Here is a 27,663-nt window from a genome sequence, read left to right as displayed (position 1 = left end):
CACTCAAGACACTAATAGTGCTCTGCAAACTGCAAGACAGGAATGGTGAGTTGGTCATCCTAAAGGAAGGTCTTTTTGAATGTCTGCAGAGAAGGCAGAGCAGATGAATCAGGATGGGGTGTCCTGTTAGGGTAGCTTAGTCAAACCCTGCCAAAATCATGGAGATGGCTGACCACTGTCCAGGGGGTATGTAGCCCCTGTGGTGATGGCAGCTGGCTGGGCAGCGAGTATACAGTAGTACAGGGCATCTGTTCCCCTTACTCTGAGTCTCTTCCTGTTACTGTAGAGGCACTGGCCCAGCTTCACCCTTGTGCACTGAGTCCCTTGTCCCGGAGCTACTCAAGGACATTGCTCCAGCAACGCTGCTTCTCCCCTGGGTCATCAGATTTTCTCTCTCTATTGAGTCATTCCCATCTGCATATAAACATGTTGTTATTTCTCTCTTCTAAAACAACTCTCTTGACTCATTCCCTACCCAGAAGCTGCTGTGTTTCTCTACTCTCCTTTCAAGAGATCTCCCCATGTCCATGCTCAATGGCTGCCCCAGTCTGTTTCCTTTCCATCTCTCTTAAACTGTGGGGGTCATGTTACCACCCTTGCCATTTCACTGCTGCTGTTCTTTTCAGGGTTGCCAGGGACTTCCATGTTTCAAATTTAAATTCTTGTCCTTGTCGCCTCTGACCTCTCTGATTTTGCCAGCAACCATCAGTCTCTTTCCCTTGAAATGTTTTCCTTCCTTGGTGTCTGAGCCCCAATTTCTTGGTTTTTCTCTGACCTCACAGGCTGTTCCCACCTGATATCTCCCACTGGTCACTTCTCTGTCCCCGCGTTCTGATATTTAAATTCTTTACTTCTCACTCCTTGGAATGAACGTTCCTTCTTTCCTTACATTCACCACCCTGGTGATGTGATCTAGGTGCCTTTAAGTCTGACGTGTGTGCTGATGAGCATGGGACGCATGTCATCATGAGCGACCTTCCTGAACTCCTGCCTCAGGTGTACATCTGCCTATTGCACACAGCGCCCCAGAAAGTCTGCTCGTATCAGTGGAACCTGCCAGGAACTGAACTGTCTCTCTTCCAGGGTCTGCCGCACTTTCAGTCTTTTTCTCAGTAAATTGCAACTCCATTTCCCCCAGTTGCCCAGGCCCTAAACTTTGTAGGCACTCTCAGGCCTCTGCTTGTGTATGCATGACACACAGCAAATCCTTTTTATCTTTAGTTTTATCTTCGAATTTATCCAGATCCAAGTACGTTGTACCACTTCCGCTATAAATATCATTTTCATGTACATTGTTGCAACAGCACTGAACTGATCTTTCTTCACAGTTGACGCCTGCACAACTTTTTCTCAACATGACAGCATTTGCAAATGTCATTTGGATCCCCTCAGGCCTCACCTTAACTGCAGGTTTACTTTGCCATCCTTAGACTGAAGCACAAGTTATGAGAAAGTCCTCAAAGGCCTGTCTGTGACCTGTGACCTGTCTAGGTGTCTCCTGGTCCCCTTCCCCCGCCATCCTGTTCCACTGTCCTCCTGGCTTCCTATCTGTTTCTGGAACATACTGGACACCCCCAGCCTTCCTGCAGAGCCATTTATGGCTGTTTCCTATCCTCCCACTTTTCTGCCTGGTCACATTGTAGTGAGGCTTCCCCTGAGAACCCATTTGAAATACAGCTGCTTCTGGAGCTCACCCAGCCCTTCGGCCCTGCTTTATTTTTGCCTTCTAACATTGTAGATTCTTTTTTTAATTATTTTATTTTATTATTATTTTTTTATTTAACTGTTTGCGGCTGTAAGTTCCGCCAGGGCCTGGATTCCCTCTTGTTTGGCTGTGCCCCTGTGCCTGGACATGGTTCATGCTTTTAAGGACGATGGTGGTGGAAGGGCCTCCTATCAGCAGCCTGATGCTTCCCGACGGCTCCCACCAGCTTACTCCGCGGCCGCACTCCGCGCTTCCGGTCCCTTCTGCGTCCTCCTCCCCTCTAGTAGACTGGACAGATTTCATCTCTACAGCCCTAGGCCAGCGCCGGCCTGCCGGGGGCGCTCAGGGTGTGACCTGATGAATGGGCAAGAGAAGTCAGTCCCTTTCCCCAAACCCACTGGGTTTCTCAAGGACCAGCAGCGATTCCCGCCACTTCCACGCGATGGCACTGTCCCCTTGTGGCAGCTTCCGAAGCCTCCGCCGGCCCAGTCCTTCCGGGTGGCCTGGGAGGGGCTGCGGCCAGGGCCGGCAGGCAAGACCCTTTTGGAGGCTACTGCACAGGTTTAGCGCGTCTGCACGGTGCCGAGCGTGGCTTCCGGGGCATGGAGGGAGTCAGCGAGGCCCGCAGCGGGACTCCAGGCCCTCCTCCACGGCCGCCCCCGCCGTGCCCCACTCCCCGCTCCCGCCCCCCATCCACCTCCCCGCCTCCCACCCCTCTCCCTATTCCCCGTCCCCCCACAACCCGCCTCCCCGCCTCCCCGCCTCTGTCCTGTCCGTGCCGCCTCCCTCCACCCCTCCACACCGCGCCTCCGCCCCTGCCTTACCTGTCTCCCCGCCTCCGCCCTCTCAGTGCCGCCGCCCTCCCCGATGCCCCGCCCCGCGTGCCCCTTTATCTCCTTACCCTCTTCTACCGCCCCGCGTCGGCACCTCCCCCCCTTGCCCTTCCCTGCCTTCCCTCCCGGCGCCCTGTACCCCAGCCCTGACCTCCCGAGCTCTGCCTGCTGTTCGCAGAACTTTTCTCAATTACTTAAAAATGTAATTAAAGTAAGGTGTAAAGATCCCAGAAACGCTTCCTCCTCCTCCCCCTCCCGTCACCCTCCCCCTCCCCCTCCTCCCTCTCCCCCTCCCTCTCCTACCCACCCAGCCAGGACCCTGGCCGGTGCCTTCCGGCGATTCTTTTTTTTTTTTTTTTTTTTTTTTAAAGATTTGCTTTATTTATTTGACAGAGAGGGAGATCACAAGTAGGCAGAGAGGCAGGCAGAGAGAGGAGGAAGCAGGCTCCCCGCTGAGCAGAGAGCCCCATGTGGGGCTGACCGGAGCTGAAGGCAGAGGCTTTAACCCACTGAGCCACCCAGGCGCCCCGCTTCCGGCGATTCTGACTCGGTGCGGACGGTGCGGACGGTGCGGTGCAGCGGTGCGAGCGGTGTTCAGGGCAGTATTTGTGAAGTGACTCGCTTTCGGTGGGGTTAGTTTTAACTTTCGGTGTATTTATCCCGTTTATTTTTCTTTCCATTCTCTTTTCTCTCCCCTTTCTCTTTTATTGTTATTTTTTAAAATTTGACTTGACACACACACAGCTGACACATGTTACATTAATTTTAGGTGTTCCCTACACCTTCTCTTTAAAACAAACCCTTTAGCGCACCTGGGTGGCTCAGTGGGTTAAGCCGCTGCCTTCGGCTCAGGTCATGCTCGGCTCAGCGTCCTGGGAAGCCTGCTTCCCTCTCTCTCTGCCTACTTGTGATCTCTCTCTGTCAAATAGATAAATAAAATCTTTAAAAAAATAAAATAAAGTAAACCCTTTACCAAAGATTTCCCAAACTCCTGTCACACGTGGTCCAAATACCTGTACATATCGGATTCTGTGTCAAGTCCGGTGGGTCTGAGACCCTACCACCCCTGACCTGATGGAAGCCCCCTACCTGGCTTCACCCAAGGGAGGCTGAGCTCTGGGTCTCCTGCCCCATCCCTTCTCTGCACTGTGCCCAGATTTTCTAGCACCTGCAGCCACTGCTGAACTACAAGGACATTCTGGTTCCTGATCCTTTTATATGTTGTTGTGTGTGTGTGTTTCCTTCCCATTCTAGAAAATTACAGGATTTTCTCTTTATCCTCGGTATCCTGGTATTTCACAATGATGTTCTTTGGTATGAGATTATTTTTTCTTCTGTGGAACTTTTGTGCGTTATTTGAATTGACACAGTTGTGGTACTTGTCAGTGGGATATCCAGTTAGCGCATTTTTTTTGGTATGCTTTCCTTTCTTTTTTCTGATCTTTTGATCACTCCTGTTATTTGTAGATTGGACTCTCATATCTATTCTCTAAGTTGCTTATCTTTTTGATGTATCTCTGCCCTTTAGTTGCACTTTTTGGGTGACTTCCTCAATTTCTGTCATGTAATCCTTCTTTTATTTCCTGGGTCTTGTTTTCTCTAATATATTTCTTTTCTCATGGCATACTTTTTATTTTTATTTATTTATTTTTTTTTTAAATTTTTATTTGACAGAGAGAGATCACAAGTAGAGAGGCAGGCAGAGAGAGAGAGAGGGAAGCGGGCTCGCTGCTGAGCAGAGAGCGCGATGCGGGACTCGATCCCAGGACCCTGAGATCATGACCTGAGCTGAAGGCAGCGGCTCAACCCACTGAGCCACCCAGGTGCCCTCATGGCATACTTTTTAAATGGACACTATCTTTCTTACCTTGCTTTGAGGATATTTTACTTTATATATATATATTTACTAGTTCTGCTCAGTCTTCCATGTGAGGGGATTTTCTCAATTGTCTGGCTCTTGACTGAGCAGTTTAAAAAGGAGGCACTAAATGGCCAGTTGGAAGCTGAGTGCCAGAAGGGACTGAGGAAGGTGTGCTTCCCAGAGGGGTGATTGGGCTGGGGTATACTCTTTCCAGGAGGGAAGGCCAAATGTTGGTGGTTGGAGATACTGTCTTTAGCTCTATTAAGTGTTTGCAGGGACAAATCCTTTGGTCTGTTGCTATAGATATCCTGGGAGTCGGCAGGAGATACAGACAGGAATACTTTGGCTGATATGGCCCTTACTGATCCGTGGCACATCTCTTTTTTATTTTTTATTTTTTTTAATATATTTTTTAAGATTTTTTTTATTTGTTTATTTTCAGCGTAACAGTGTTCATTGTTTTTGCACCACACCCAGTGCTCCATGCAGTATGTGCCCTCCCTATTACCCACCCCCTGGTTCCTCAACCCCCCCCTCCCCGCCCCTTCAAAACCCTCTGGTTGTTTTTCAGAGTCCATAGTCTCTCATGGTTCATCTCGCCTTCCAGTTTCCCTCAACTCCCTCTCCTCTCCATCTCCCCATGTCCACTGTGTTCTTTGTTATGCTCCACAAATAAGTGAGACTATATGATACTTAACTCTATCTGCTTGACTTATTTCGCTCAGCATCATCTCTTCCAGTCCCGTCCATGTTGCTACAAAAGTTGGGTATTCATCCTTTCTGATGGAGGCATAATACTCCATTGTGTATATGGACCACATCTTCCTTATCCATTCATCCGTTGAAGGGCATCTTGGTTCTTTCCACAGTTTGGCGACCGTGGCCATTGCTGCAATAAACATTGGGGTACAGATGGCTCTTCTTTTCACTACATCTGTATCTTTGGGGTAAATACCCAGCACATGGCACATCTCTTATTTCATACCTTGCTGTGCCAATTCCAACCTGGAGACACCTGTGCTCAGCTTTCCCAGAGAATGTGGTCCCCTGGGGTAGGGGTCCAGTGGGGAAGAGGTTTGAGGAGTGTGTGAGGCAGGGGAAGGAAGTGTGCTCCTGGCTGCACAGAGCCTGGGACATGAGACAAGGACTGCAGCTGGAGGTGGGGAGCTGGTTGAAGGTTCTTCCACTCTCCTGGGCCACTCACTGACCCACTGCTCTTTGCAGCTTCCTGAGATTTTCTTGAAACTTCCTCTCTGCTTTGTCTCCTCTCTAGGTATTGTTCTTTATGGCCTTCCACCTTTGGATTCCTTTATTTTTATATTAGTGAGGATTCAGAAAGACTAGGAATAGATGACATGTTGTTAGCCATGCTAATCCTGTTCACTTCTGAGATTTCTGCTTTCTTATTTTCAGACAGGCCTCCTGTCTTTGAGGTTCCTCCTTTAGGTGAGGAGGGGTCTGGATGTAGGGTCTTATCCAGTGACTTGCTGGAGGATGGTGCTATCACAGGACAATGGGTCAGTGTCCGATGGGTCTGGGTTGCAGCCCTACTCTGCTGCTTACCAGTTGTGTGACCTTGAGGCAAATTATTTAACTTCCTGGAGCCTCAGCTATTGTTTGTTTGTTTTTAATCACTGGTAATCAGTAGCTTATGTCCAATAGGAGAGTATCAGGATAGCCAGCTTGGCAGGCTTGCTCAGTCTCTTTCATGCGTTCCCAGACCTGCCGGAGCTCAGGCCAAGCCCAGTCCATGTGAGGCCTGCTGTCCAAGCAGACAACAGGCAGGCAAGGAGCCTCAGAAGCCAAGTTCTGCAGCTGGGGTAGGCCAAACATAGCACATCTTTCTTGGGCATACCTTTCACTGATGCCATTTAAAATATAACTTTAAACTAAAAAATGGACACATTGTGGGATGGAATAGAAATTAGCCCTCATTTAAGAAATAAAAGGGGAGTCTTCATTTAGATCATTACTTTGCACTAGATGCTTGAGGTACACAAAGATCAGACTCTAGGCTCCTATGAAAGAATAATTACCAGAAATGTACCCTTTGCTTGTAAAAATTACATTAGTCAAGAACAGATGCCTAGTGAATGATTGCCCTGTAAGCTCTGTGCTGAGTGGTGGAGTTTCTGAGAGGAACAAGATGAATCTCCTGACATCCGAGGAACTAAACTCTAATTGGAGGTGGGAAACAATGCCAAAGGTAATTTATTTTGCCAGTAAATTGGGAAAGGTCTGGCTTAATTCAGAAAGTCTCCTTGCCTTTAAGACATGCTTTGTTTCTCTTTCTCCTTCCCATTCACAGTGCTGGCCACCATCAACTTGCAGTCACACCATGAGCTGCAGTTATTAACCAACTTTCTCTTAAGTGTGCAGGTAAGTCTGGCCCAGGGGCAGCTGTTTGCCCTGCTTGGCATGCATGTATAAAGTCCTAGAGCTAAGTGGAGCCTCTGTCAGGAACTGTGCAGTGCTGTGAGGTACCTGAAGCTATACCCAGGGCTCTGGGGGTGGGGAGAGAAGGACTCTGGGCTCACTCAGACTTTCACCTCACAGCCAACCTTCTGCACTGTGACTCTCAACCCCTGTGGCCCCTGTGTTGCCCTCAGGCAGGGAAGCGCTGTAGGAGTGTAAGTGTTTCTCCAAGGTGGTGTTGTATAGACTGATGCATGGATGTGGTTTCTTGCCTCTTGAGAAGGGGCCCTTTTTGGAGGCCTAGGCTTGGTGTGTTCACAGAGTTTCTGGACTAGAATTCTGTGGACTCCATTAGCCCCAGATATGCTCATTTTGGGATTGAGGAGAGAAACTTTCCTGACCTATACTGTGTGTGTCTGACCTTAACCTGTAAGACCCCCGTGGGCCTAGAAAGATCATTGTCATCAGCAAGATGGGAGGCCTGGGCCGTTCCGGGTCACAAGAGAGAGGAGTTTCTGAGTATAAGGTTCACATCCTTCAGGTTGATGGGAATTTACAGTTAAATCCTACTCCGATTGATTTCTCTTCTCTTGAGTTCATATATCTCTCCTTAGGAGGCTAAAGGGTGTGAATGCCCCAAACTGTCACCACCTATTAGGTGTAGGCATTGATTCCCCGGGTCTACTATGGAGCTATTGGAACATTAGTATCACCCATAAATGCAGAGATGCTGGGGCTGTTCTCTACTCTACATGTTCATTTCTTGGAGCAGAAGTAGGCCCAAAGGCACATCCATATGAAATCACCAGAGGAGTGTGAAGCTGTGGAGCATGAGGGTCACCTGTGTGTATGATATGGCTACTACCTGAGTTTAGAGGGATAAGTGGAATGCGCAGGGATGGTGACCAGGAAGAGAAGAGACAGGATGGGATGCCAGGCAGACTTTGTTAGGCCAATGAAGGGAGAGACAGTTTCTCCCAGAGGGCCCAGATCTAGCCACTTTTCCCTTTCTTTCCTTCCTCCAGTGTTGACTGAGTGCCAGCTCTGTGTGTGGAATGTGGCTAGGCCCTGTTACCCTGTGGTGACTAAGATGGCAGGTCTTTGTCCTTATGGGGTTTGTGACCTACCTAGGGAGATAAAAAGAAACAATTACCCAGCAACTAAATAGGATCGTACTTGAGTGCTGTCTAAGGCAGGTATAGGACACTGTGAGCAGTCTCCGCCCACTGGATAGAGAGTGTCACCTCTCTGTGCTTCTCTTTCCTCTTCTGTGAAGTGGGGATGATGACAGTTCCTACTCATGGGTTTGTTTGAGGATCAAATGAAGTAATATTTGGAAAGCACCCAGGAAAGCAAGGTTTCATGTTGTTTCCTTTATGGTCATCCTTAGATAGGGGCCCCACACCTATGTACCCAGGCCGGGTCATCCTGCTGACAGACAGGCTCCATTCAATGGCCTTTCTGTCCGCAGTTCAGTGATGTCTGTTTTCGTCAAGGAAGGGGACTTGGATCAGAGTCTGCTTTGGATGATCAAACAGGACAGGCACAGCTCTGCTAAACTTCGGGATGTCCAACAGCACCCCACTGCGCCCTCCTGTGCATGTCCGGTGATGAAGATAATTAACATGAGTGTTTCTTGAGTACTTTCCAAGTGCTAGGCACCATGTGCTAAAGGCTTTAGGTGCATTATTTCATGTAATTCTCCCAGGAACCGGGTCTGTTGGCTACTGGTCATGCTGGTCATGGTTGTGTAGTTAAGGAGACAGATTTGAGAACAAAAAGAGCACCTAGTAAGTGGCACATGAGGAGGCAGAGCACAGTCTGACTGAGGCAGAGCTTCAGCTCTTAACCACAACATGCAAGGCAGTGACCTGGGCCACTGGCAGGCACCCCGGCACTTGACCCCGGGACCCTCAAGTCAGGGAGCCCCCTTCTAGCTGTGGAGACTATTGACATGTGGCACAGAGAATCTACTTCTCCCTTAGTGACTTAAACATGGTACAGTGTATCCCTTTCTTGGGAGGTAGACAGCCACCAGCCTTGCTAAAAAAATTATTGTGACTACTTTGGCTTTTCCTCTGGCATGGTTGGTATCTCCCACTCAGGGAACCTGAAACACCAGCATGTTAGTCCTTATATCTTCCCCTTGATACTCTGGTGCTCCCGCAAACACAGCACAGTAACAGTACAGTAGAGCATGGTTCTGGGAATCGTTTCTGCATCCCTGGGGCAACCCGGCACCAAAGGCAGTATTCTGAAGTAATATTAAGGACTTAATTGTTATCAAACATCCTAGCCAAGGTATGAAGCCAGATACTGAGGCTGCAGGGCCTGTACTATGAATCACTGTGCTAAATAACTCCCTGATTTTCTTGTCCAGTTTTGTAAACTTATGTTTAAGCTAGACCTCAGAGAGGGACCCACTCTACAGCCCTCTGACTCTTCCAGCTAAAGGGAAACAGCAGCTGAGGGGTCTGCATCTCTGGGGTGCCTGTCAGAAATGGAATTATCCTGATAGAACATTGTCTTTCCCCGAGAGAGGATAGGCAGAGTGTGGCTTGACCCAGAAAGCCATGTAGGGAAAGCCTCCCAGAGTACGCGCTGCATTCCGGTGCAGGCTTATATCCCTGTGTTCTCTTGCCGCTCTGTATGTAACATTAAAACCACATTAAGGCATCAGGATCTCCTGCACCAGCTTTGGTAGTTCATTCTACTTTCTACCTGCAGTGTGGAGGCCACATGTGGAAGATAAGCTGGTGCAGATGCCTTTGGTCCTCACCTGTGCACTGCTTTTGATGGCTCTTACAGCAAGGAGTGTGTGGTCAGGGAAGAGTTGGGAGGGTAGAAGGGCTGGGATGCCCCTGAAGGAAGAACTCCCCCTTGCCTCTTTTGGCCAGCTAACTTCTCATTTTGTGGTGCCCAGAGGGTTCAGCCCAAGATGGTGATGGAGTACTGGACAGGGTGGTTTGACTCGTGGGGAGGCCCACACAACATCCTGGATTCTTCTGGTGAGTGTTTTGCGGTTCCTAAACCCAGCATGTGTATTGACCTATGAAATAAAAATCAGTTCCAAATAACCTGCTAATTGATGTAAATGAGCTGTAAGGGTACAAGGCTCCTGGATTATCTGCATGTCAAAAGCAGCTGTTGGTATTCCAGAGTCACATGTCCTGACATTTGACGTGAATGGTAGGACTCTTAACACTGCTTTTACCATGTTTTTATAATTAGGTAAGCAGTGCACACCTATTGCAAACACCCAGCAAATACAGAAAATGTAGGAAGAAGAAATAAAAAGCCCGGAGCCCAGAGAAAACACATACAGTTGACTTTTGAACAATGCAGCAGGTAGGGGTGCTGGCCCCCTGCACACTTGAAGTCTGGGTGTAACTTTGACTCTTCCTAAACTTAAAAACTAATAGCCTACTATTGACCAGAAACCTACTGATAACATACAGTTGATTCACACATATTCTGTACGTTATCTGTATCATATACTCTATTATTATGATAAAGCCAGCTAGAGAAAAGAGAGGGCTATGAAGAAGATCATAAGGAAGAGAAAATACTTTACAGCACTGTACTGTAAGAAATCATGCATAAGTGGAGCGGTGCAGCTCAAACCCATGTCGTTTGAGGGTCAGTTGTATACTGTGCAGGCAGTTCTGTGTGTCTGTCTGTAGCCCTATATGCATGCACAGAGATACGGACACTCGCAGTCATATCTGCTCTTTGTTACTTGCTTGTGCCCTGATGGACACAAATGAACAGCCTTCTATGAGAGATTCCATCACTGTTTTTAAGAATAGGAAGAACCCTGTAGTATTGGTGATTAAACCACAATTTATTTAGCCATTTTCTTATTGATGAACATTTAGGTTGTTTCCAGTGGTTTTGTTAATTGAACGCCATTGCAGTGATCATGCTTGAACATCCAGTTTTGCATACCTGGCATATTAGTGCCCTAGGATAACCAATAGAATTCCCTAACCAGTGGAATGCTGCATTAATTCAATTTTGATATATATGTACCAAACTTCTCTTTCAGAAGATTACAGTAAGGCTTACTATTATTAAATGAGGATACATATTTTCCACAGATTTAACAACACTGGTTATTAAAATAATTTTTAATATTTGTCAATCTGATTGCCTATATGTGTGTGTGTATATATGTTAATACTGTATATTTCTCCTTTGATGTTATCTTTCACATCTTTGGTTAATTCTATAATAGAGGCGGGATTGGGGAAATCACAGAAGTTACAGCTGCAATTAGGAGTCCAGTCTTTTGCATCTTACCAAGTGTGAGTAATGGTTGAGAAGTGTGGAGGTAGAAGACTGCCATTGTTCAGACCATAGTCATTGGAGACTTGGCCATGGTGAAACAAACAACTAGAAGGCTTCAGCTCGGGGGCTTTGGTGTTTGCTGGCCCTTTTCTCTTCATACCCTTCATCTTCTGTGATTGCAGCTCTAGTGGAAGCTGAAGGGAAGAGCTAGGGAGTTGAATTTGATGGGGTTGGGGGGAGATCAGGAAAGCTGAGATGTCAACAGGACTTGTGGCTTGTCCTAAACTTTGACTCGCTCTGCACATCCCCTGTCTCCCCTCCTTTTGCAGAGGTTCTAAAAACAGTGTCTGCCATCCTCGATGCTGGCTCCTCCATCAACCTCTACATGTTCCATGGAGGTACCAACTTTGGCTTCATAAATGGAGCCATGCACTTTCATGAATATAAATCTGATGTCACGAGCTACGGCAAGTATTCCCCAACACTGGCCCTTCGTGGAACCCCCCACATTTGCATGTTTGGAGCTTTTTATGCAGAGTCTAGCACCTTTAATGCATTTGGTTCTACAGTGTCTGAGGACCAGGGATGGTTTTGCTCGGATTATCAGTTTTAAACTTCAGAGCAGTAGGAGGTACTGAAGCCCACTGACATGCCTATGAGCCTTTGGAAGTCACTGGAGGAAGTGAGAGGTACAGCCAGGGTGAGGGAAGGTCCTTTGATGAAGGCAGCCTCTTCTCCCTACTCAGGCCCTTGAAATGTGTGACCTCTGAACCCTTTAGGTTGACAGTCCCCTGAAGTTAGGCAAGATGCAGGAAATTGCGGGTCATGCCATGGCCATGGCACTGTTGATGGTACTTCATAGTGTTTAGTACTTACTGTATTTGGACTGATGGCTCACACCAAAAGTGTTGTGGCTCCCAAATTGCTGGGGTGAGGACCCTGCTGCCATACCCAGCTTCTCCTTTCTCTTTTTGCTGCTGTGGACACTGTTCTGTGACACAGGTGACCAGTGACAGACAGCATCCTGGTGTCTTGCAGACTATGATGCGGTGCTGACAGAGGCTGGGGATTACACAGCCAAGTACTTCAAGCTCCGAGGTTTCTTTGGCTCTATCTCAGGTACCTGGAAGACAGAAGACTCAAGCACCAACTTGGGCCCTTTTTGCTCTGAGGCTCCCTAAATAGTTACTTCTTCACTAGCCTACCTTAGCCCCAGTTGACTTGTATGCAAGAATGTCCCTAGACAAGGACAGGCAAATTTGAGAGACTGTTTTCTTCATCATGGTCTGTGTGTCACCAGCTTCACCTTCCAATGGGTGTTAAGACTCCTGGGGATATGAGGAAGTCAAGTCCCTTGCATCCCCCACCCCTGTGTTGCTTTCCTAAGTGGGGTCAAGCAGTCTAAGAATGTTTCCCTCTTGGCTCTAGGATAAAGGAGCACATTGGGCTGCGGAAAGGAGGCAGGGGCTGGGGAGGTTGGAGGTGGCAGTGATTTTGGGTCCTCTTGGGATGACCCTATTGTCTGTGTTGCAGGTGTCCCTCTTCCTCCCCAACCCGACCTTCTTCCCAAGACTGCGTATGAGCCCTTGAGACCATATTTATACCTGTCACTGTGGGACGCCCTTAAGTACATGGAGGAGGTGAGTGTCTTGGGGCAGGGAAGCTGGGACTGTCGCTAGGTGGGCCAGTGGGACTGTGGAGGGAGAAAAACGAGTGTTTGATAGCTTTAAGATCCACTCTGACTTTAGAGGTCAGAGGAAAGAGAATAAACTTGTGTTAGAGTATGGAGTGGGAAGGAACAAGAAGAACTTGAAGAAAAACTGGGTAATACAGTAAGTAGGTAGTAGTCTCTCTCCAGCCTTGGTAGACAGGGACGAGGGTAAAGAGGCATGTGAATGGGCTCTATCCCCTCTGAGAAGAGGGCGCACCCCTGGAGCTGACCTAATGGAGTACAGTGATGCAGAAATGAAGGCAGGTTGAAAGGCTACAGGTCTGGTACATTTCCAGGCTTCATTCTATTATTATCACACATCTGCCATCCCTTTGATCCTGGACAGCCATAGGGCTAATGAGATGAGAAGTCAAAAATCAGAATTTTGGAGCTTGGAGAGCCTATCAGCTGGATTGGCTCTCCATGTTTGTATAGTGAGAGGTCAAACTAGAAGAAAAGGTTAGAGGGCCTCTTCCCCCAACCCCCTAGTCCCAGGTGGGGATCTGTCTGCTACCCTGAACTCCCCCAGAAGTCTCAAGGTGAGGTTGCTGCCTCTTTTCTCCTCTGCCTAGCCTTAACTCTCCATACTCTCCTCTATGCAGCCAGTCAATTCTGAAAAACCAGTCAATATGGAAAATCTGCCAGTAAATAATGGAAATGGACAGTCCTTTGGGTACACTCTGTATGAGACCACCATTTCTTCATCGGGCATCCTTAGTGGTCTTGTGCGTGACCGGGGACAGGTAGGGGTGATTTCTCTTTTTTAAAAAAATTTTTATTTAAATTCAAATTAATTCATATATACTGCATTATTAGTTTCAGAGGTAAAATTTAGCAATTCATCAGTTGCTTGTAACACCCAGTGCTCATATATGCAAGTGCCCTCCTTAACGTCCACCACGCAGTTACCCTGTCCTTCCACCCACCTTCCCTCCATCAACCCTCTGTTTGTTTCCTATAGTTCACGGTGTCTTATGGTTTGTCTCCCTCTCTGTTTTCATCTTACTTTATTTTTCTTTCCTTTCCCTTATGTTCATCTGTTTTGTTTCTTAAATTCCACATGAGGGAAATCATAGGTATTTGTCTTTCTTTAACTGACTTATGTTGCTTAGCATAGTACACTCTAGCTCTATCCACGTTGATGCAAATGGCAAGTTTTCATTCTTTTTGATGGTTGAGTCATTTTTTATTGTATATATATATATATATATATATACCACATCTTCTTTATCCACTCATCTGTCAATGGACAGCTGGGCTCTTTCCATAGTTTGGCTATTGTGGACATTGCTGCTATAAACATTGGAGTGCATGTGCCCCTTCAAATCACTATGTTTATATCCTTTGGATAAATACCTAGTAGTACAATTGCTGGGTCGTAGGGTAGCTCTATTTTTAACTTTTTGAGGATCCTCCATGCTGTTTTCCAGAGAGGCTGTACCAGTTTACATCCCCCCTTTCTCTGCATCCTCACAAACATCTGTTGTTTCCTGACTTGTTAATTTTAGCCATTCTGGCCACTGTAAGGTGGTGTCTCATTGTGGTTATATGTATTTCTCTGATGTTGAGCATTTTTTCATGTGTCTGTTGGCCATTTGTGTGTCTTCCTTGGAGAAATGTCTGTTCATGTCTTCTGCCCATTTCTTTTTTTTTTTTTTTTAATTTATTTATTTACTTTCAGTGTAACAGTACTTATTGTTTTTGCACCACACCCAGTGCTCCATGCAATACGTGCCTTCTCTATTACCCTCTACCTGGTTCCCCAACCTCCCACCCCCTGCCCCTTCAAAACCTTCAGGTGGTTTTTCAGAGTCCATAGTCTCTCATGGTTCATCTCCCCTTCCAATTTCCCACAACTCCCTTCTCCTCTCGATCTCCCCATGTCCCCCATGTTCTTTGTTATGCTCCACAAATAAGTGAAACCATATGATACTTGACTCTCTCTGCTTGACTTATTTCGCTCAGCATAATCTCTTCCAGTCCCGTCCATGTTGCTACAAAAGTTGGGTATTCATCCTTTCTGATGGAGGCATAATACTCCATCGTGTATATGGACCACATCTTCCTTATCCATTCGTCTGTTGAAGGGCATCTTGGTTCTTTCCACAGTTTGGCGACCGTGGCCATTGCTGCAATAAACATTGGGGTACAGATGGCTCTTCTTTTCACTACATCTGTATCTTTGTTCTGCCCATTTCTTGACAAGATTTTTTTGTTTCTTTGGGTGTTGAATTTTTTAAAAAATTTTTATTTTTTTAAAATTTCTTTTCAGTGTTCCAGAATTCATTGCTTATGCACCATACCCAGTGCTCCATGCAATACGTGCCCTCCATAATACCAACTACCAGGCTCACCCAACCTCCCATCCCCCACCCCTCCAAAACCCTCAGAGTTTTGTGCAGAGTCCACAGTCTCTCATGGTTCATCTCCCCCTCCAATTTCCCCCAACTCCCTTCTCCTCTCCATTTATTGGGTGTTGAATTTGATAACTTCTTTATAGATTTTGGATACTAGCCCTTTATCTGATAAGACATTTGCAAATGTCTTCTCCCATTGTATAGTTACCTTTTAGTTTTGTTGACTGTTTGCTGTGCAAAAGCTTTTTATCTTGATGAAGTCCCAGTTCATTTTTGCTTTTGTTTCTCTTGCTTTTGGAGATGTGTCTAATAAGAAGTTGCTGTGAAAGTTTGACTTCTTTGCTGATTTGGATGCCTTTTATTTCTTTTAGTTCTTTGATTGCTGAGGCTAGGACTTCTAGTACTATGTTGAGCAACAGTAGTGAGAGTGGACATGACTGTCGTGTTCCTAACCTTAGGGGAAGAGCTCTCAGTTTTTCCCCATTGAGAATAATACTCACTATGGGTTTTTCATATATATTTTATGCATATATGTTCCCTCTATCCCTACAGTGTGGAGAGTTTTAATCAAGAAAGGATGCTGTATTTTATCAGATGCTTTTTCTGAATCAGTTGAGAGGATCATATGGTTGTTGTCCTTTCTTTCATTAATATGATATATCACATTGATTGATTTGTGGATGTTGAACCATCCTTGAAGCCCAAGAATAAATCCCACTTGGTTGTGGTGAATAATCCTTTGAAGGTACTGTTGGATCCTATTAGCTAGTATCTTAGTGAGAATTTTTTTTTATTCATGTTCATCATTGGTCTGTAATTCTCCTTTTTGGTGGGGTCTTTTTTGGTTTTGAAATCAAGGTAAGGCTGACCTCATTGAATGAGTTCAGAAAGTTTCCTTCCATTTCTATTTTTGAAACAGTTTCAGAAGAATAGGTATTAATTGGTATTAATTCTTCTTTAAATATTTGGTAGAATTCCACTGGGAAGCCACCTGGCCCTGGACTCTTGTTTGTTGGGAGATATTTGATTACTGATTCAATTTCTTTGCTGAAATTGTTGAGGTTTTTTACTTCTTCCTGGTTCACTTCCTCGGTCACTAGGAATGCATCCATTTCGTCCAGATTGTCTAATTTGTTGGCATATAGTTGCTCATAATATGTTCTTAAAATTGTTTGTATTTCTTTGGTGTTGGTTGTGATCGCCCCTCTTTCATTCATGATTTTATTTATTTGGATCCTTTCTCTTTTATTTTTGATAAATCTCACTAGGGGTTTATTGGTCTTACTGATTCTTTCAATAAACCAGCTCCTAGTTTCCTTGGTCTGTTCTACTATTTTCTTATTTCTATACCATTAAATTCTCCTCTAATCTAGGGGCATCTTCTCTTATTTCCCGTGACTTTGTAGTCATCAAGCCCTACCAAATGCATCTGACTCTCTCTCCTCAGCGCTCACATATCTGCCTGTTACTAGTGTGTAGAAATGGCCCATTACCATCAGCTCTGCTGTCCTTTTCAGCTATAATCATGGGCATTCATTTTTCTTCTGTGCTTGGCTAACCCCTGTTTCCACTGCACACACATAGTGTTACCCCTTTCCTTGCTTATCAGAGATCCCTCATATGCCTCCCTCCTGTTGACACATGAATGCTTTCTGTCTGTTCATTTGCAGGTATTTGTGAACACAGTGTCTGTAGGATTCTTGGACTATGAAAGGAAGAAGATAGTTATTCCCTTGATCCAGGTTTGTTATCCAGGGGAGCTGGGTGATGGCTAGCACCAGCTGCTTCCTGAGCAGGTTTGGTGGGAGTCAAAGAGGAAGACTTGGAAGACAGTAGGCTCCTTAACCACAGAGCTGCTGATGGAAAGAGGGGAAAAACATTGCTTTCATCGCCAGAGTTCAGGGAAGAACTGGGGTTCCACAAAGAAACTCTGAGGTGCAGCTGTGATCTTATGGTTGGGTAATCAGGTGGTCATTATCGACCACTATGTTCCTGGCAGGGTTACACCAGGCTGAGGATCTTGGTGGAGAATCGCGGGCGAGTCAACTACGGGAATAACATTGATGACCAGCGCAAAGGTGGGTCATAGCATGTGCTGAGAGAAGAGCTTCTAATCCTCAGCAATGCCTCACTATCTCTTCTTCACTACAACAGTGAACCAGCTGATCATGGAGGCTGACTATAGTGAGGTGGAGTCATGGTGGCCCATTGGAGGGAATTGGGTTGTGGAAACCCATTGAAGGGACGTAGGTCATGGACACCCACTGGAGGAGATTTGTGGAGGCCCATTGGAGGGAGGCAGATAATGGAAACCCACTGGAGGGGGTAGGTTATGGAGACCCATTGGAGAGAGGTAGGTTGCAGAGGCCCATTGGAGGGAGCTAACTCATTGAAGCCCATCGGATGGAGTAACTCATGGAAGCCCACTGGAGAGAGGTGGAAGTGGGCCTTCTTAAAAGACCCATGTGCATTCTGACCTCTTTCTTATGCATGTTGTTCACATGTCCATGGTGAACACACAGGGAACATTGAGCAAGCCTCTCCAGACCTCCCTGGGTTGTAGTCTGCTTTAGCAGGGGACTATCTGCTGGGGCTGGGCTAGGGGTGGTGAAGCTTAAGCAAGGGGATTCCCAGGAAGCCAAAAATGGCATAGGACCCCTGCCTTCTTGGGTCTCCATACTGAGTTTTTCTTTTCCTTTTTTTTTTTAGAGGGTTTTTTTTTTTTTTTTTGTATTTATTTTAGAGGGAGAGAAAGAGAAAGAACATTCACATGTGAGTGGGAGGAGGGGAAGAGAGGGAGGGAAAGGGAGAGAATCTCAAGCAGACTCTGTGCTGAGCATGGAGCCTGACACGGGGCTTTATCTCACAACCCTGAGAATATGACATGAGCCGAAACCAACAGTTGGACACTTAACTTACTGAGCCACTCAGGCGCCCCAGAATTTCTTTTCTTGACCCACTGTGGAAACCCATTGATGATCTCATTTGTGGTGGGGAGGAAGTGGTAGTACATACAGTAAACAAAATGCTCCTGATGGAGTGCTCTCCTAGGAATATTCCAACTTATTTTATTTTTCCTGGCCTTCTAAACCTTCTCTGCTTAAGTTTGTCTCTTCCTTTTCATCTGTCAAAATGTAGGTGGTTTCATGTAAGTTATAACATAAGAATTCAGATAAATAAATACTACTTTGGTAAGAGATGCTGGTGGCCTCCCAGTTCTCTCATGGGTGTTTGTGTTTGTAATGAGGAAACTTGTGCATCCCTTCCTTTCCTGCCTGGGAAGCACTGTGGCCCCAGCCATTGGGGTTTTCTTGGGTCCTGGGGTTTGGCCCTCTTCAGATAGGTTTCATGGTAGCTTCTAGCACTGTCCAGGCTTACCTTCCTTTCCCCCTAAACAATCCACCAATGTTCCTCTCTAGATCTTCTCTTCTTCTCCTAAGGAGCTCCATCTCCAGGCCTATCTTCACTTCCTTCACTCTCCTGTGGGAAGAGATTGCCCGCCTCACCCTGCCCTCAGTCTTTGCCTCCCCACATTCCTGAATAAGATGTGCTCTGGACTCTCACTGTGGAGTACTTATTCCTTGGAACAGTTCAGTGTTTATAAGTTACAGACCCCCCACCCTCCACGCCTGTACCTGCAACTTAAGATTCTGCAGGCTCCATGAGACCTGTTTGCACTCCCCAGCCTATTCAAATTACCTCTCAAGAAACTCAACAGCTCCATGATTGTGAGGACCATCATGGAGCTGCTCCATGGACTAACATTGCTGGCCCCTTCCCTAAGCCACTATCTAATCACTGTGCAAGTGTGTGTGTGGATCCTTAGACTCAGATACCCAAGTCATATTGCCATATGTTCACAATTTAAATATTTAATTTATCTTCAATCCTAGGTCATGTAGAAGATTTTTGGCTGAGTTATTAGGTCTGTTTAGTCTGGGACCCTACTAAATCTGACCTTGAAGCTAAGTTAGAACTGTTGTGACCTCTTGATTATCTGCCCTTTGGGCCTCATTTTATTGTGTTGAAATTCTTATCCCCAAAATGGAGCTTCCCCTTCAGAGAGAGACTAGAGATTGTTCTCACCCAGTGATGGTCTCTGCTCTCATTACCCTCAGAATTATTCTTCTGTGCAAATCCTTGGGAGGTCCTGGCAAACACTGCTTTTTACTCATTCTTTCCTCCTTTTGGATTTCTAGGAAGGTTTTATGCCATATGAAAAGCTCTGTAGGGAGTATATACTTCTGGAGGAATCCTAACTGGAACTTTTCAGAAATTCTCCATGTATGTGCAGGGCCTTAGCTGGGTCAGTTGTGCCCCTGCCTTTGACCTCATTCATGTTTCCTTGCCTTCTTCCCACAGGTTTAATAGGAAATATCTATCTGAATGATTCTCCCCTGAAAAAATTCAGAATCTACAGCCTGGATATGAAAAGGAGCTTCTTTCAGAGGTGAGTCCCCACCCCATGAAGTGTGTGAAGCCATGGATAAAGTGCAGTAAGAGCCAGGAAGGCCTGGAGAACTGCCCTGCCCTAGACCTTCCCACTCAAGTATAAACCGACCCAGAGCCCAGAGCAACTTGCCCAAGGTAGGGGCAGTACCAGCGCTAGAGACTAGGAAATTTCCGTGATACCTTAGTTAATTAACAGGTTGGGGGTGGGGTTTGGAATGCCTTTATAGTTAGATTTGGGACAGAGTCCAAATTTGAGAAAGTGTCCTCTTTTCTTTCTTGTTTTCCATTCTGTTCATAGGTTCAGCGTTGACAAGTGGAGCCCTATCCCTGATGTACCTATGTTCCCTGCTTTCTTTTTGGGTGCCTTGTCAATTTCCCTTTCCCCTTTTGACACCTTCATGAAGCTGGAGGTTTGTATCTCCTCCCTGCCTGGGTTCTCCAGTCTTCCCTCAGAGAGCTCTGAACCCAAGCCCTGTACCTGCTCTTACTGGAGCCCTCTATACCACCTGCACCCAGAGATTCTCTGCGTTGGCCTCTTTGAAGGGCCTCTGGGGCCTTCTTTGGGTGGGGGAGTAGATTCAGAGCAGAAGAACCACTGGGTGGTACTTCAGGGTCCAGGTGTGCACTTGGGTACCTTGCTGAGGAGGCTCAGAGATAGTGGATTCGGGAGATAGAATACCCATGTGTTAACCTGATGGATGTTGAAATATTCATTCACACTGATATCTTAGAAGCTGAGAGAAGCACATGGCATGTGTCTGTCTCTGTCTTCCCATGTGACTTTATATTTGGTGGCTTTTGTGGTCAACTAATCCTTTTCCCATTCTGCTTTAAGGGCTGGGAGAAGGGGGTTGTATTCATCAATGGCCAAAACCTTGGACGCTACTGGAACATTGGACCCCAGGAGACCCTCTACCTCCCAGGTGCCTGGTTGGACCAAGGCAGCAACCAGGTGGGAGCACTTGCAACTTCTTCCCTCGTCTCAGCTCTCCCCAGTATCACAGTGTTTTTCCAGGGAGGCCCAGATCACAGTCTATTTAGGCTTGTTAGGGTGGGAGAGGGGACAGAAGGTTTAGCCAGCCCCTTCTGCACTTTTCCTTGTGCCAATGAGTTGTGGGTCCCTGTTCCTTCCAGCATGGTTCTCAGTCCCTTCCCCTAAGGCACTGTCATCTGGCTCCAAGACAAACCTCTGCTGCTGTCATATACCAGCCCTTCTCTCCACTCCAGGTTATTGTTTTCGAGGAGAAGATGGCAGGCCCTGTGATACAGTTCACTGAAACACCCCACTTAGGCAGGAGCCAATACCTTGAATGAACAGCACTGCCCCGCGCCCCCTGGTGGTGGGAAGCAGGAGAGCACCACCATTCTCCCAGCTGACCAGAGCCTGGTGCTCTGCTCCCTCACACCCACCCATGCAGGAGTGTTTCCTGAAGTAGCATCCTCAGGCAGCCAAATGGCTACAGCAGTCCACTAGTTCAGTTCAAGACCTTAAACTTGGAAGAACTGAAGAAGAAAAGTGGGATAGAAGGAGGGACCTACTTCTTACCTAAGTGGCTTCTTGACTGGGCTTTGTTGATGGGATGTTCCCTACTTCCCTTCTCTTCTGGGAGAGGACAGAGAGATGCCTCTCTAGGGAGGAATGTCTAATCAGATGTCCACGTGATGACACCTGGGGCCCTCAGTTGGGCATGACTTCTAGACACAGATTTGTTCCTATGATGTTCTCACCTGTGCTTAGCACACCCCTCCTGGCCCTTTTCATCTGAAAGAGAAGATTTGTCACCATTTGCAGAGGATAGGGAAGCAGGTGGATGTCTCGCCTGAATCAACTTTGTTCTTCTCAACCCTCCAAGTCTTCTCTGGGATTCTGGAAGAAACTCCGTTTGAGAGAGACACACATTTTCTCCTTCTCATTTCTACTCTAATTGCATCTGAGAAGATGACAAGCCAAACTTAGGAGAAACAGAAATACTCAGCTACTTACCTTCCTGAATTAGAAGGTCTTTCCAGTTTTACTCAGTGAGAAGAAGCATCACCTGAGGAGGGAATGCAGAGCCTAGTAGGAACCACACCCTGACCTAAAGGCCCAGATGCAGGGGCATGGGCAGGTAGTCTCCCCGGAATGTTGCTGTAGCCACGGGGCCCGCAGGCCTAACCCAGGATCTTGCCTCCAGCTCAGTCTCGCTCCCTCTACTTCCTGTAACTTAAGCAGCAGGGAGGAGAGGCAGCCTTCCTTTGCAATTGTCTGTCCAAATTTGAGGCGCTTGTTCTAGGGATTGAATCCATTGGGTTAGCTCAGGTTCACTCTTCTGAATTGCAATAAAGCAGAATTAAATCAAACCCCTTTTGGTGATACTTTTTTGATCCTGTCTGTGCCCCTGTTTATCACAGGCAAAGGCCTTGTAGGGTCAGGCACCTATTTAGCCCAACTGGCACTCAGAGTCTTGACACTGACTTACCCGGTTAGTGGATGATCCAGTCCCTGGCTCCTTACCACCTCCCTTCTGACATTCATTCTGCCTGAAATGTCACTGTGGATTGGAAGTGCCCTTGGGGAGGAGAAATCATTGGCCAGAAGCCATTCTGGCGCTGGTGGGCAGGTGGTAAGAATCTGCTGGACAGCCAAAAGCTCTCCACTAGTGGGTGAGTTAGCAGGTGAGTTTTCTTCACATGTCATATCTGGATTGTACTGCCACAAACTAATTATCTTCAATAACAATCAAAGTTAGAAAGCCAACACCTCCTTGGGATGGTGCCTGTGCCAGGAGCCCATAAAGACCTTTGGAGACTAGGAGGCCATGAAGTTCCCAGCAGCCCCATGGCTCACATCTTGGGCTTGGCTAAGGAAGGGGGCATTTGTGGTGCACAGCCACTGTAAAGTCCCCAGTCTTGCACCGCAAACTCATCTGCTATTCCTGAATTGCCTTGGAACGGAAAACACAAAGCTAACACATGGATAAGACCAGGGCTTGGGCACGGCCAGCACTGGGGAGCAGTGTCACTGTGCCTCACTTTACACCTGAGCATGATTTTACAAAGGTGAATGTAAAAGTTGGCTTCTCTTGGAAAATGTGACAGGGAACAGGTATTTAAATGAATCTTACTGTGATCATTTCGCAAAGTGAAGAATCCCCTTGAATTGCTTTTATCCAAATCTGTGCAGTGCTGCCTTGCTCCTCTTGCACCAACTTACTGTTCTTGACAGATATGTCAGCTAGCCCTGCAACTTCTATCAGAGCCCCTTGGCAGAGCTCATCTTTGCGCGTTTATTCATGGTCTGTCCAGGCCTTCCCTGCTGGATGGCCTCATCATAGGGTCTTTAGAAGACTCCTCATAACCCCTGCCTCTAAATGCTGAAGGTCTCCAGGCCTGCTCCTTGGACATTTACTTCCTTCTGTCCACACTCACTGTGGGTGGCCTCACTGACCCGTGGTTTGTAAACAGCCTCAACATTCACACACTCTGATGTTTATCTCCAGGCTCACTCAGTGTCCACTCACCTTCTCTTCTGCGTGTGACACCAAACTCCCATGACTCTTCCAGGATCCCTCCTGCACTCTGCCCGGTAGCAGGAAATGGGCAGTTCTATACTGTGTCTCAGATTAGTTTTGGCTCCTCTCTTTTGTATGGCACAGCCATGCCATCAGGTGCTTCTCATGGCTGTACCTCAAACAGGTCCAGAACCTGACCGCTTCTCACTGCTGCAAGATTTGCTCTTCTGACTCACCATCACCTCCTGCCTGGGTCACAGCATTGGCTGCCTCCCCTAGCCTGCCCTGCCCTCTGTGATTTCTTTACAGGTCAGTTAGATCATGTTGGCCCTTTGCTCCAAACCCTCCAATAGCTCCAGTTACCTTTTCACTCAGGGGAGAAGCCCAAAGCTTTGCCCTGGTTCCCAGGCCAGCATATTCTGCACCCTCCAACAACTGCATCCATCCCACCTCCCATCCTAACTCTTCCCACCTTGCCTGTAAGTTGCAGGCACACTGGCCTTTTTGCTGATCTTTAAACATGCTAAGTACTCTCCCCATGGGAGCAAGTTCTCTTTTCCAGAAAGCTCTGACCCAGGTAAGTGCCTGTCTGCACTCTGCAGCTCTGCTATGTCCCCATATCAGGGAGGCTCTTCTGATGACCTTGGAGGGGAGCAAGTTCTCTTTTCCAGAAAGCTCTGACCCAGGTAAGTGCCTGTCTGCACTCTGCAGCTCTGCTCTGTCCCCTTATCAGGGAGGCTCTTCTGATGACCCTGGAGAGGAGATCAGCTTCTCCTCAGCTACACTCTGACACCCCCATCTGGCTTCATAGTTCTCCTTAGACCAGATCACATCTGAAATACTGTCAGTTTGCCTGGTGTCCATCTGTCTCGTTTCCCAAGGAGGGAAGCACCATGAAGACAAGTGCTCTGGTTTTTCACTGCTCTGTACTAGATCCTAGAATAATGCCCGCCAAATAAATACTTGTTGGATAGTTAAGACAGTTTCTGAGAATAAAGTAAGGCAGGGCTGCAGAAGATTAGGGCTGTTAAAAACCATGTTTGACTTTTAATTTTGGAAACAAATTAAATACAGTTAAATTAAAACAGACCAGATGGTGCAGCTGCATGGGCTCTGCTCCCCCCCCCGGCTCTGTTCTCGGGGCTCTGAGCCCCCAGCCTCACTCTTTGTGGTGGGGAGCAGGAACAGACTGGGTCTGGGAAACAAATTGTTGTCATGGGCCCAGCTCTGATTTGGAAAAAATTCATTCCCAACAAAGATGAAAGCTGCAGTCCACCAGGATTATAATTATAAATAAATACACATGCAGCTAAGAGAGAGGCTATTAGGTGGAAACAACAGAAATAGCGTCTGCCAAAAAAACAAAAACAAAAACAGAGAGAGGATATCCCATTTTGTTGTTCATTATCAATTTCCTGAAAAATGAGCCCTGGGTTTTTGGCTAAGAAGGTGGCCTAAGACCAGCCAGGCTGACCTGAGCATTCAGGGCTGGTTTTGGTGAGTGAGGCAGTGCTATACCTGGGCATAAATTCACTCGTTTGGTGGGTGCCCTGTGCACACCTCCTCCCTTCCCTCCCGCACCACCCCACTTGGCTCGGAGGGGTTGATTCCAGAGCCGCCATTGAAAGTGTAAGAGGCTGGGGAACATCTTGCAAGGTGTCTCAGGGTTCTCACAGACAGGATCCCACTGGATGGTTTCACGAATGCTGTGGGAAGTTAAATCCATTTCAAAATCGGCAGCCAATGCTATTTTTTGAATGTTATGTTGCTGGACTGAATCCTCCCCACCCAGGAGTGGGTTCTCAGCAGTTTTCAGACTGGTCCTATGAGTTTAAACGGGGGGTGGGGGGACTGTTAGCGTTAAAAAATAAACACCTCTCAGTAGGCTCAGGCCTTTCCCTTTCCTCTACTTGGGAGGAAAATTGTGCTTCCAACTTTCAGGAGCATGAGTGAGAGAATCAGAAGAGGCCTGTCCCTGTCAGGGGCCTCTCCTGGTGCAGGGGGCAACACGTGCACACTGTTCTTTCTCTTGGGGGTGGGTGACCGGGGAGAGAGGAGGACAAGCAGCAGGCTTGTTCCTCATGCTCTCAACTTAGGGACAAGGGAGGTTTTCATTCCCATTTTGTTTAAAATAGAATGATTTTCCAAAGTAATGTGTGCTCAGGTTTCCTTTCCCCTCAGGGTCCAGATGATCTCTGCCCCTTTTCCACAAATCCTTCTGTTAACCCAAAGCCCTTACCCCTCCCCCCAACCCCTCCCAACCAGAGGCAGGAAGGAATATGGAACTGCCCCTACCTCCCTCTTCTTTCCACCTTGTCCACCCCTGGCTCACTTTAGCCCCTGATGTCTGTGGTTCTCAAGAGCTCCAGAAAGAGGGCTCCTAACCTCCCCAGTCCTAGCCCAGGCGAGGGACCCTGGAGCCCAGTGGACAGTGGGGAGGCAGTGTCTAGACAGGGGCCTGCATGTCCTAGTCCAGGTCAGTCCATGACCTGTGCTGGCTCAAGGACCCACCTCCTTCTCTGTACTGGAAGGAGCAGGCTTGGGGATGTGGGGCCAGAGTAAGGGGCTCCACTCCTACCACAGCCTGAGGAATGGGGGAGTCTGATGGCAGGCTCAGGTTCCCCTCATGCAGGGTGGTCACCAGTTGGGATCAAAGACAGCCTTATGCTCTGGAAATGAGAACCAGAGAGGTATGTCTACTTGAGAGCAGCTCTCTGAGGAGGGGAGGGGGTGTTCCTGATGCCTGGGCAGGGGGCTGCTCTCCAGTCTTCAGAATTCCCTGGCCAGATGGCCTGTGCGGTCATGCTGGGCCCCAGGAGCAGGGAGCCAGGGAAGGCCACACTGCACTTGACAGCCAGGGTCTTTTCACCTCTCTCCCAGCCTGGCCTCACTCCAGGGCTTCAGTGCCCACTGCATCTGCTCCCGCAGGCCCTGCTGGCTGGCATGGCTTGGCTAGCAGCTGGGCCCCTGGTCATGCTAGATGGAAGAGAACAACAGGTCTGGGATTTCTGTGCTTTAGCTTCTCCGTCCTTTGTCCTGGCATCAAGCTGGGCTCTCTCTGAAGCTCCCAGAATAGAAAGTAGAATGATGGTGATTCCTTAGGAGTTTGCCTCGGAGGGACCATCAGCCATGGGGAGAGGATGGAAGGCCAGACACAGGATCTGAGAGGGAGGCTCCTGTGAAGGGGAGAGGAGGAATATGGGTGAGGCATGACATGGGAAGGCAGGTGAGGGGCAGCTATTCTGGCCAAACTGCCTAATCCTGAGCCCCCATCAGAGTTCACCCAGGAGCTCTGCAAAGCCCAACCCTCAGGGTCCTCTGTGGATCCCTTATTGAGAGGCAGGTGGGTTCTTCTGCTGACCAGGTGAGGAGGCAGGGAACAGGGCTCTGAACTGATGCCTTTTCAGCCCCATTGGTCAAGCCAATTTTTTGGTTCAGGGCACAAAGCAGGCAGACTGACCCCTGTGGTCTCCTGTGGGCAGGGCAGTTGTGAACATGACAGGAAAGCTAAAGCTTAACTCTGGGGCCAGAGGACAGAGGTGTATCCCGCTGTCTGAGCTCCCTCCTCTGTGATGACATAGAAAAGCCCACAGAAACTTCCTGACTTGGATAATCAGCTGGCACAATTCACTTCATATAGCTTTTCTGAACACCATTTCTTTACCTCTAAAATATAGATAGTTCCTGTGGCTTACTTCCATAGAACGTTTTAAAGAATCAAATAAACGAAGCAATACCTATATAAGACTCCTTGGGTACCAAAGATTGTTCCTGGTGCCCCCAAAACCCATTTTACAGATCAAAAAACAGACTGAGAGAAAGAAAGTTAAGTCAAAGGGTGAAAAGTGGTAGGCCTGGAGGCTGAACGAGGCTCTAGGGTCCCTGCTTTCAGCCCAGCACTACATGGTTACTACTAGGAGACACATGGATGTGCTTGATGAGGTGGAGGCAGGGAGTGAGGCGTCCCTGTCACAGAAGCATGGCTGAAGACCACATGGGAACACAGAGCCTCGGAGAAAGAGTCTAGATAGCACCACCCTGCAACGGGACTGGAGTTGTGGCCAAGATTACAGCAGTAATGACAGGAGGTTGTCATGAGGCCATGTCTAGAAGGTGAGGCCTTCGAAGGAGCTGGTGGCAGAAGGACCCAGCTGTGTGAGGGAAGTTGGTTCCTGTTAACTTCCAGGTGGCACAATGGGACGGGGACTTCAGTTATGCCCCTTCTGCTCTTGCCCCCTTTCGCCCTGTCCTCCCACAATTAAAAACTGAGAGGAAAAGACTCCGGAAATTTATTCTGCATCCAAACTTGATGTGCATTGAGTGTGTGGTTTACCCTCGTCCCTGCCATACCTGTATCCTGTGGCTCAGATCTCCACAGCAGGGTCAGTGAAGCCTTTTTTCCCCTCGTTCACCAGCACTGGCTTCTCTGTCCGTGTGTGCCAGACCAGGATCTGTGTGTCCAGAGACATGAAACAACATGGGGCAGGCCCCCCTGACCTCAGCCCACCACCTCCCTGCTCACTCCCACGCTTTGCAAGTACTTTTCCT

The 27,663-nt window shown here is 47.6% G+C and overlaps 2 protein-coding genes across 4 annotated transcripts in view; one reads left to right on the top strand and one right to left on the bottom strand.

Moving 5' to 3' along the window:
- The window catches only part of GLB1L2 (galactosidase beta 1 like 2), a 48,658-nt gene extending 26,638 nt beyond the window's left edge, over positions 1-22,020 (top strand). The window contains exons 8-19 of one of the 2 annotated variants that reach the window (XM_046014106.1): positions 6,708-6,778; positions 9,738-9,822; positions 11,434-11,571; positions 12,143-12,223; positions 12,638-12,744; positions 13,418-13,558; positions 16,843-16,914; positions 17,172-17,250; positions 19,535-19,622; positions 19,923-20,034; positions 20,460-20,576; positions 20,852-22,020. In XM_046014106.1, the coding sequence (XP_045870062.1) occupies positions 6,708-6,778; positions 9,738-9,822; positions 11,434-11,571; positions 12,143-12,223; positions 12,638-12,744; positions 13,418-13,558; positions 16,843-16,914; positions 17,172-17,250; positions 19,535-19,622; positions 19,923-20,034; positions 20,460-20,576; positions 20,852-20,938 (1,178 nt within the window). In that variant the 3' untranslated portion in view covers positions 20,939-22,020. The other variant, XM_046014105.1, reaches the window with a different exon arrangement.
- A 2,361-nt stretch (positions 22,021-24,381) lies between these two features.
- Positions 24,382-27,663, bottom strand: part of B3GAT1 (beta-1,3-glucuronyltransferase 1) — a 29,897-nt gene continuing 26,615 nt past the window's right edge. For both annotated transcript variants that reach the window (XM_046017460.1, XM_046017461.1), the window contains exons 6-7: positions 27,466-27,566; positions 24,382-26,291 (exon numbers count right to left, since the gene is read on the bottom strand). In XM_046017460.1, coding sequence (XP_045873416.1) covers positions 27,480-27,566 — 87 coding nt within the window. In that variant the 3' untranslated portion in view covers positions 24,382-26,291; positions 27,466-27,479. The remainder of the gene's footprint in view (positions 26,292-27,465; positions 27,567-27,663) is intronic.

This window comes from Meles meles, chromosome 8 (assembly GCF_922984935.1).
Source record: "Meles meles chromosome 8, mMelMel3.1 paternal haplotype, whole genome shotgun sequence".
In the NCBI taxonomy this organism is placed as follows: Eukaryota; Metazoa; Chordata; class Mammalia; order Carnivora; family Mustelidae; genus Meles; species Meles meles.
Note: the sequence above shows the minus strand (reverse complement) of the source record. Positions and strands in the feature narration are given on the sequence as shown.